General features: G+C 42.3%; 1 protein-coding gene across 1 annotated transcript; it reads right to left on the bottom strand.

The window, feature by feature from the left end:
* Positions 1 to 2,685: 2,685 nt before the first annotated feature.
* LOC124697079 lies at positions 2,686 to 7,689 on the bottom strand. The gene is made up of 2 exons (XM_047229717.1): positions 7,431 to 7,689; positions 2,686 to 2,956 (listed from the first exon to the last, which is right to left on the bottom strand). Exons 1-2 carry the CDS (start codon positions 7,541 to 7,543, stop codon positions 2,749 to 2,751), a joined length of 321 nt encoding a protein of 106 aa, XP_047085673.1. The 5' UTR covers positions 7,544 to 7,689; the 3' UTR covers positions 2,686 to 2,748.
* Positions 7,690 to 10,897: the final 3,208 nt, after the last annotated feature.

Below are 10,897 nucleotides of genomic sequence, written 5' to 3'. Positions count from 1 at the left end.
TTATCAGTAATAAGAAAGCTAGGAGTTGGACTACTCGGGATGCAGATGATGCCAAGTCTAGTTAGTGGTCAGCGACACACTGATAGGGCTAATATATTGTTGTTGCTGCATGCTAATCGCAAGAGGATATGGTAGGTATCCGAGGAGGCGCTCGTGCAAAACCCTAGCTTAGCTACAAGGTGCAGCCGTGCAGCCCTTTCTGGTAAAAGACGAAATGGTGCTTTAAACCAACATGATCTATGGCTTTTCTGCCCACTTTGGGCATGCACTGTGAGTGCTCACATTGTTGCCCACTGAACGCAGGAATCACTAGTGGTAGAAGACACAAGTGTCCAGTGGTTTTGTTAAGAAAGAAAAGCGTGGCGACCAGAGCGCGCAAAGGTACTTAGACGCACATGCGTCGATGATACGATAGGCAGGCTACTTGACTATACTAACTAGTGCATAACATGAAGCATGTCAGTCAAAATACGGAAGCACTCGGTCAGAGTTGGCGAATTGTGCAGGCATGTGCAGATAGAATTTTCTTGAGTGGCTAGGGTATTTGCTCCTGTGATCCTGTATGTCTGGTCCGAAGCTGTCATGATTCACCGGCACTCTGCAAACTCAGTGCTCCACCTCTCTGCGACGGCGAGATACTCAGATGATTTCGCGGTACACGACAAATGTTCCTACTTGTGGTAAGAATGGCACCGGGATATCGCCATATTTGGGAGCATGATGATGGTTCCAAGTTCCAACACTGGGAAGGAGAGCGGCAGCGGTGAAACTGCCACTGATAACGAACACACCCCGCAGTGCCCAGAAGCCCCTGATCGGTGACCGCAACGAGTTCCGACCATATGACAAATCCTACTTCAGATTACAGTGTTACTACTCGTTCTGTGTCGAACCATGGAAAAACTTATAAGAGCTTGTGTTCGCTCAGATCAGATAGCAGGCACCTCGAGAGTATTAACTATGACAGCAGCATCAGTGCGTCTGAAACTCTGAACTTCATTTTTTTAGGCGAGCTGCACTGTTTGGTCTGACTAGCTAATGTAAGTTGTCCTGAAGATGCATTTACCAGGCCCTGCAGGCTCAACAAACGAAGCTGGCAATCAGGATGGACTTGCAGAAACAGTGTAATGTAACCTAAAGGATCGAGAATCTGAGGTACCTCAAAGTGCAGAGCGTGCAGTGCAGTGGGTGATGTGCCGACAGCAGAAATATAAGTATGGAGAGGAGGAAAAATACCGACAGCCTTCAGATTTGATTTGACTTTCGAGATACCCACTTAAGATTGTGACTTCATAAATCTACACGAACGGAAACAAAGAAGCTGGAAGTCTGAAGTGAAAGAGATGCAGCAATCATATTCACTTGGTATGCTAAAAAGGTAAGGCAGCTCGCTTAGTACACTGAACCAAGTGACAAGATGATATTTCACATGATTGCATCCCCGAGCAAATGCAACACCATAAGCAACCCAGGATCTGTAAAGATTCACTTTCATAAATTTCTAAATACAGCATTACCTTGCGAAGACTGAACTTTGAAAAGAAGGCAAAAACGGGGATTGATGCCGCATTTGTATGCGCATGCACAAAAGCAACACAGGAAACAGATACGATATATTCGAGGGTGTAAGCAGAGCCTGAAAAGTGAGTAAACCCATGATTTTTCCTCTTTGTAGTTGAGCCATTTTACTAAAAATATTCACATAGACAAAGGCAGCAGCAATCTTCTCCAGCTTTTTCCGTGTATCTTACTTGAGAGAACTTGCATTCCCTCAGATCAGTTGGCAGGCGCCTCAAGATTTTAAACTATGGCAGCAGCATCAGTGCGTCTGAAACTCTGAACTGCATTTTTTTAGACGAGCTGCACTGTTTCTTGGTCTGAAACTCTGAATAGCGAACATAAGTTATCCTGAAGAAGCATTTACCAGGCTCAAGAAACGTGGCCTGCAAGCAGGATAGACTCGCAGAAACAGTGTAACAGAGAGGATCGAGAATTTGAGCTATCCCGAAGTGCAAAGCATGAAGTGCAGTGGAGCCGACAGCAGAAACATAAGGGCGGGAAAAGACAACCTTGATGTTTAATTTGACTTTTGAGATACCGACTGAGAAGCACGGCTTCAACATTAGGCCTTCACAAATCTACACGAACTGAAACAAAGAAGCTGGAAGCCTGAAGGGAAAGAAAGAAAGAGATACGGCAATTATATTCACGCTTGGTATGCTGAAAAATGGTATAAAATAGCTCACTTATCACACCAAACCAAGTGATCCGATGATTGACCAGGTATTTCACATGATTGCATCCACAAGCAAATGCATAAGCGGGCCAATATCTGTGAAGCTTTCGTAAGTTTCTAAAGATAGCATTACCTTGCAAAAGCATGAGTTTGAAAATAAGGAAAACTGAGACTAGATGCACCGTTTGTATGCGCACGCACAAAAGCAAACACACCCACACCCATGCGTATAGAACATTTCCAAGGGCGTAAGTGAAGCCTGTAAATGAGTAAACCTGGGATGCTTCCTCCTTGTAGTTGAACATGCACAGAAGACAAAAGTTTGAAAAAAAAAGCAAGAACAGATAATGATGCCCCATTTGTATGGGCATGCATAACAGCAAAATGGGTAATACATAGAGCACATTCGATGGTGTAAGATGAGCCCGAAATGAGTAAACCCCGGATTTTTCCTCTCTGTAAGCTGTAGTTGAGCCATTTTACTAAAATGTTACAATATACCAGAAGGATATTCACATAGACAAGGGCAACAACAATCTCCTCTCTCTTTTCCTTTTAAGCCTTCTATGCCTAGAGATTTTGAGAATTACTGGAAGAAGGATTCCCAAAAATACAAAGAGGGATGAAAGTTTGAACCATTTCAGGTACAGCGCAGCATAGCAGGACACCATGAGAAAACAAAACAAAACGGCATAGAGGAGGGCAACCTTCAGATCCCGCCTGAAAGAAGAAAAAAGAACACAGGTTTAGGTAAAACTGAATCAAATAGCAAGAAGCAATTATGCTGGACCCTAACTAAAGCAGAAACAGGATAACCGTAAGGAGCACTTTTATACTAACCAAAATGAGAATAAGTCAGAATTTCAAAATTGTAAATACCTAAAGCACATTGCAACAACAATACTGGAGTACTTACTTTAAGATAGTTTGAACTTTAAAAATCAGTTAGGATTTAACATATGCAGATACATAGAACACATTTTCATCAACCTTACTACTCTCTGCGTGCTACTTTGGACTTAAAAATCAGCTATTTTACATGAACTACACTACTTTGTCGATGCTACTTTGTAACTAACCTTTTCTTTCCTCTATCCTACTATGAGCTAAGTTCAGATATTGTTAAAAAAAATGGCGCTTCTCATTGTTCAAGCTAGGATACTATAAGGGATGCAATGATAAGATGAAACTTCTCTATTGTAGTGATTAATCCAAGAACCTTATCAATAAACGAAGCAGGTTTTGAATAATTACATGATTTGTCTCCTGTAAAATTGCATTATCAATTGGAATGGAAGCCAGAGGGGTGCCTAATCAAGTGGAGCCGTTGCCGTTGTGGTTGCATGTACGAGAGTAGGCTTTAGATTTGAGGAGCTGCCACCTCAGGTTGGCAGCAAAACTGGCCGCAAAGCAGCGTTGTAACTTGTAAGTGCATTCTCGAAAAAAAAGTGGTGTATCAAATGAGATGGCTATAATGCAATAGGCAGTGAAAGATCCATGTAAAAAATGCTATCGATGTTGCAGAGATAATTTTAAAATGGTTTATTAAGAGATAGGCGTCGATTAGGTCAAACTAAGTAAATAAAGATGTTTTTGTTCCAGAATCAGGTAACAGATCACATAACAGAGTATCGACAAATCACAGTTTTAAAATCACTTGTTCGCTTAATCCCATGTAGGCTGACTTCTGGTATATCACTAATCTCAATGAGGGTAATACACAGTTTTAATATCTTGTGCATTATAAACAGGGGGCATATCTTGCGCAAATGCACTAAAGGCAAAAGGTGGTGTTTGAAAACGGTACAAGTTCTCTGTTTTTTTCCTCGAACACGCCTGGGAGCGTGTCATTTTTCATTTAAGACAAAAGCACTATGATAATGCAAACGACCAAAGTACAAAGATTTACAAGAGAAACAAGAAAATAAAGAAGAAGAGAAAAGAAAAGGAAAACGAGACCGTCCTCACTGAATGACCAGGAACAATGGATACCAGCTAACATAGTCCTAGCACAACACCGGACCAAATGATTGAGGCCTGCAGAGCCAAGAGTGCTCGCCGGCAGGCACACCAAAGCTCAAGAGAGCTCACGACCAGGCAACGGCTGCAGGAGCGACATGGGGAACACGTTCTCAAAAATAAAGAAGTACTAGTATGCAGTGTGTACTGTGCAGATTTTTAGCTAAGTTGATGTGCTTTGTAAGATGCTTGTGAAATGACCATTTGTACATCCAGTTTGCATCCAGATCAATACAGTATTTTGTTCGCAGGTATTCAGAATTCAAATGTTAGTTTCACTTTTGGTGAGAAGGGCTGGCCTGGCTCACTGGTATAGTATCGCCACTTGTGTCCTGGAGGTCCTGAGCTTGAATCAGCCTCTTTGCATAAAATTAAGGGAAAGGCTGCCCAGAAATTCCCTTCCCCAGACCCCACGATGTGTGGGAGCTATTCGCACTTGGTACGCCCTTTTAGATTCAACTTTGGTGAACGCTTGGAATAGGATCCCTCAAGTGGATATGGAACATTTATGTATAATGTACACTGCATGTACTTGCACCAAGAGCGCAACATATGTAATTCAATGCTAAAGCATAAAAAATGTCATGAAATGCAGACTGATTGAAGTTACTTGTGCTGAGATAATGTTCCTAAGTTGGCCTAACTTCATTTCTTGATAGGTGTATGTAAAATGTAACGTTAAAATTAGTCGAAGCTTCCAATTTCTGTTGAATATGTTACATGTGGATTGCCTAACCTACTCCATCAGTTCGTACTTTTGGTTCTAGTGGCTGGTGCATGAAACTTAATATGGTATCAGAGCAGAGGTCTTGGGTTCAAGTCTCGGTTTTCGCTATTTAGATGAAAAAATTGATATCACTCTTTAGAGCATAAGATTTCTGATGACTGCTGCATTGTTACCTTCTATACTCCTAGCTTTGCATCATGCTGTTTGTATGGCGATGATTGAAAAATTGTCAGGTCATGAAATTTGCGTTGAGTTTTTAAGGAAGCATGGTTTAATCTTTTATGACTCTATATTTCTATAGGAGATTAGACCATGTCAAAATCTAGTGAAAAATAAACAGAACTGAGAAGAAATAAACATTTGATAAAATCATCGACCCTCTTGAGGTTTCTTTCATGCTAACACAACAAAGCATGTGTATTCCCTTCAGCTGTAATTATCTGTTATTCTACAAAGTACACTTCCAATACACGTTCAGATTCTGATATGGGGCTCAACTTCTTTTTCATCCACATGAAAAACCATTCTTCTGTTAGTTCTAGTACACTTATGAACTGGCAGTAAAAGACTAGATATTAGAAAGCCTTCCTAACCTCAAATCATGAAGGTATGCATTTGTAGAATGTAGACACTCATCACAGGGAGCTCACTACTGGCCCATGTGTAATACGATGTTGGTTTGTAGGTGCTCAAACCTGGCTTGGATGCACCGTGTAAAGCGTCAAAGATTGCGCTAGTTCATTTTATTCATTGGCTCCAACCATGCAGACTAAACTAACAGGTTCCACCAACTGTGTTCAAACCGTATTTGGACACTCCTGGTGGTTCTTGCAGTATTGACCTTGTTGACTGTACGTGGCACCATGGCTGCTTATGTCCAGCTAGATTGCTGGCAAACTTGCCCCATAGTAAGCACTAGCATTTCTAGTCATGCCAATTATCAACTTTCCACCATTTCCAGCAACATTAACTCGTGGCAACTTCTTAAACAGAAATGAGCACCGTTTCTACAGCTATGTGTGTATCTGTCAAAGCAAGCAGGCTGTCATAGGTGACCCTTCTTATAAAATGGAGTACTGCAAGTTCCTTGTAATGCCGATTTCAAAATTCACTACTTTCATTTCTGTCAAAGAATAGGCAAGAAAAGAAATGACCCCTTCAGATTAAAGACAAGCTATGATCCTTTGACTTTGTTGGTTATGACCCCTCCAGATTACATGTGTTTCTGGATTTTGAACATTACAAAAAAAACCTTGTCTTGTACTTCTTGGAAAGAATTGGTTAAATTTCCCTAAGCCTGTATCACATTCCTGCTTAGGTCAAGCTACGATTTTTTTTAGGGAGGGCAGATTCCTAAGCAATGCACTATGTGATGTGTACAGCTTTATCCCATTCTTTGTGATGAAAAATAGCATGGTTGTCATCTAAACCTTCAGCTGGCGTAGGCGTAGGGTACTATGTGGAATGCCCTGTAGACACCAAGTCGCTGCCATGTTCTTTAACATGCAATATAATCAGATGTACTTAAAAAATGGATTGCATGAGATATCTTTGTTAATGAAGAAGGTTGAGTGACCTCCACCTTATATAGTCAAAAATCGACCTAAGGGTCCGAAATACAGAAGAGACACAAAAGTCTCTAGATTCAAGGATTATTAGCAGTCAAGAGAGAACAACTAGTATGTTAGGCCAAACCTTGAGCTAGGTTAGGCATCCTGTATGTAGATGGGCCCAACACGGACGGTGCAGAGTTTTATCCGCCTCGTTAAAAAATGCTGGCTCAGGAACTGAAAAACTGAAGAAGCAATATAGCCCATATAGAAACTATGTTTATTCAGCAGTGTGTTTATACTTCATCAAGTATACATTGAGAGGGCTTCACTTCAAAAGCAATAGATGCAATTCACGAGATTCATCCAAACTAAGTTGCTACTAAGCTCAGTAGCTTCGGTATTGCTTTAACGCGCGTTAAGAACATTATCTTGAGCTTATCGCTCTGCAGATGCATTCAGCTTGCCTAATATACAGTCAATGCCCATGCTTTTCAATAGCCCTGGCATTCAGAGCAGATCTTCACACAACCTCAAACCTCCCACATTCCATATGCTAGTATGCCCCCAACTGAACGTTTTTACCTCCAGTTAGCAGAAAGGGCGATGTCTACTAACAACCATATCGCATAATTACCAAATAACAAAGGTAACTAAAATCCCTTCAGGTCGCCACCACGAGCTATACAGATCAGCCAAGATCCATACAATCAAAGAAGCAAAAAAATTAACAGCATAGGCAGCAATCCGTACCAAGCGAATCAGACCAATCTTTACGCTTAATCGAAATATACACCCAAAAGGGGAAATTCAATTGAAACCGAACAGCGTGAAATTTGAAGAGCGTGGCATCAGATGTTAGCTTAAGGAATAAATCAAGGAGGAGGGGAAACCTGACCTGGAGGCGATGTGGGGGTTGGGTGAGAAGACGGAGAGGGCCGCGGAGTAGGACTGCGCCGACCGGATCTGGTGCTCCCTCAGCTGCTCCACCAGCTTTGCTCGCGTGATCATCTCCTGTGTCCCGCTACTGATCCTCCCGGCTGAGCACACTAGCAATCTTTTGCCCACCCACCAAAATTTTCTAAAATTGGCGGAACGAAGGGGGGATCCGGGAGCAAGGAAGAGACGACGACGGGAGGAAGAGGCGAAGAGGATGGGAGGAACAAGGACTCGTATCCTACGTCCTGCCGTTGCTGGTAGCGCCGCTGGATCGCGGATCAACGACCAGGATTTGTTCTGCAGGAAATATTTGCACATTGGAACTTTCGATTTCTGCCACTAGAAAAACGGTCAGTGAAGAAATAACACTCCAAAAAAAATTACTCCATCATGCAAGACCACTTAATCTTATGTTAAGTCAAACTAGTTTTAGTATGACTAAGCTTATGGGAGCATATATCAACATGTACAATATCAAATCAATGTCGCTAAATATATTGTAAGATATGCTTTCATAATATAACCATTTGGTATCATGGATGTTGATACATTCTTATAAACTTGGTCAAACTTGATCATGTTTGATCGGACTTGTATACATGCAGACATGAAGGTGTTATCAGCACCAAGCAACAACATGAGTGTAATAACCCAGAACATAGGAACAACGAAGGGTAGATTTAGAAATGGGATGTGCATTTCATCACGAAACGGGGGAAATTTTCGCGCCTTATTGCAACTAAACCTAAGAGGGATCGAGGTTCTCTCTCATTTTGCACTTAGGGTTAGGCAATGTGAGTTAAGGAAATTTCGACATGATCTCTTTTGTATCTTGTTGATTTGGGGAATTGATTTCATTTGACAAGTGTTAATACATTAAACAATAAACATTGAACAATATAAATGGAATTCATAATTCAAACAATTTTGAATTTCAAAGTAAATCATAAATACAATATTTAATTCAGAATTTAAACATTACATCAATCCAAAAGCTCATAAACAAAAACTTGAGCTTTATTGATCATCAACACGAATACATAGTCTTTACAATATTCTTGATACAAGAATTGATGTACAATAATAACAGAAATAAAAATGAAGATTACAATTTGATTCCTAAACTAAAACCTAGACTATATAACTTGAAGAATATCTTTCTGGCCATGTCCATTTTCATAAACCTGCAAAACAAAGAATCAAACTAGCCAAAATGTTAGAGTTAGCAAATGACACAATATTCAGTTTGGACAGAATCAAGTCACAGCACACTTGTGCTTGTCCAAAACCAGGGACAGCACAAGATAAGGGTAGCAGCAGACCAAACCTGAGCACACACCAGGGGCTCAAGTTTCAGCATATGAGAGCACACAGCTCAAGTGTCGTCGAGCAGCAACAATGAAGGCAATGCAAGGGCTTAGTCACCAAGCATGTCAGGCTTGTGTGTCAATGCAGAGAGAGAAGTAGGGATCATATAAAAGGAGCACAAACCCTAGAAACCATAACCAGTCAACCAGATAGGTTTCACCAGGTAAGGGTGAAGCAAGAGCAAGCTCAGTTCATTCTGTTCTTGAGCAAGAACATAACCCACACACACAACCACTCAAACCATCAGAAATCATGGTGACCTAGAAGATCATCCAAGCTCTGGTGGTGAAGGGCTGTGAACAAACCACAAGTCTGCATCAACACAAAATCTCATACTAGGAGCTGGAACAAGGTATACCAAGTTCCTGGAGCAGATCCAATGGATCTAATCCATAAAACATGCATGACATAGTCATGGGGTTGAGCAGATGCTCAACAGGGTGAATCATCACTTGGTTTTCACCAAGGATCACTGCTAGTCTAAAAAGCCACCAAAATAGAAACCATCCAAGATACGGATCTTGTGCACGAAGCAAGATCCGATGCACGAATAGCACCCAGTAGATGTATTGCAATAAATAGCAGCTAGTATAGACTACACAGAAAATCCTAAGCACATAACCATCAGAAACCCTAGATTTCTTCACAGGCAAGCATATTGGCATTCATACTTACTATGATCCCCTAATATGCAAGCAAAGTTGAGTAGCCAACAAGATCCAACCAACTAGGTGAGCAACCAGTCAGTAGCAAGGTTACTGAGGTCACATCACACTTAGCACCAAATAAGAGCAAGACAAATAGATCACATCACTATCCATAAATGGATTCAGAGTTTAATTGCTTGTAAAAGAATCATGAACAGCAAACTCATATACAAGCAAGACATTTAAATCATCACTGCATAAGCAGTTCATCATAATTAAGTAATCTAAGCATGAATTTATCACAGATCCATGCTAAGCATGACAACATCATACTGTTAAGCCATACAACTTAATTCATAACCACTAGAACAAGTCTAGATAGCTAAGATGAGCAACAGCACAAGTAGGCATCAACATCACAAGAAAAATTGAATCATTTAGCCACGAGTATTAACCGATAAGCTATCATCGATAATGGGATTGATCAAGTGGATCAATCCTAGCAAGCCAAGTTACACGGAGAGGTTAGCCAACAAGCAAGGAATGATCCAATGGATCATTGGCTTGCGAGAGGTAGCACTCGAAGCATATCACGAGGCACCACTCGGCACACACACAAGTGTCACGGATGCAACACAAGTACACCTAGACAAGCAAGTATGATAGCCCAGTAAGCACAAGCAAATCCTAATCAAGCATAGCATGGAATAGTTAGCTCTTGAGCAAGCACAGTAGAGCATGACAAGTGTAGAGCATGCTAGGAGCAGCAGAGAAGTAAGCACAGCATGAACAGCAAGTAAAGCAGCATGTGCCGCACCAGTAAATGGTAATGGGGCCATGAACTTGCAATTCACAGAAGCACAGGCAATTTGCATAGGAATAGCATGGCTCCGTGTGATCACGAGATCACCGAGAGGGCGACGAGAACATGAGGAGGAAGAAGAACGAGTAGCTTGAGAGGCGCGAGGCATGGAGAGGAGAAGGAGATGAAGAGAAGTACTTACACACGCCTGGTGGCAGAGGCTATGGCATGGCGAGGCAGTGCTCGCGCGGCCATAGCAGCTGCAAGGCCAGGGAAGGCGCCGGCGTTACGCCGACGAACACCACCACAGCAGCACAGCATGGAGACGACGGCACAGGCGCTGCGAGCAGCACCTGCGCCAGGTCAGTCTCGGAGGCGCACACGTCGACGGCAAAGGCGAGAGCTCGTCGGAGACCACCAGATCGCCCATGGCGATTCTCCACGAGATTCAGATGGAGGCGATTCGCCAGGAGAGGACGAGAAGGGAAAAACGGCGCGGACGGATCGATAGATCCGCTCGCGGCGGTTCGAGAGCGGTAGGTGGCTACGGCGGAGGAGGCCGGCGATGGCCGGAGCGGGGCGGCGGCCATGGCGGCGACGCCATCGCCA

This window comes from Lolium rigidum, chromosome 3, assembly GCF_022539505.1.
Source record: "Lolium rigidum isolate FL_2022 chromosome 3, APGP_CSIRO_Lrig_0.1, whole genome shotgun sequence".
Lineage (NCBI taxonomy): Eukaryota > Viridiplantae > Streptophyta > Magnoliopsida > Poales > Poaceae > Lolium > Lolium rigidum.
Note: the sequence above shows the minus strand (reverse complement) of the source record. Positions and strands in the feature narration are given on the sequence as shown.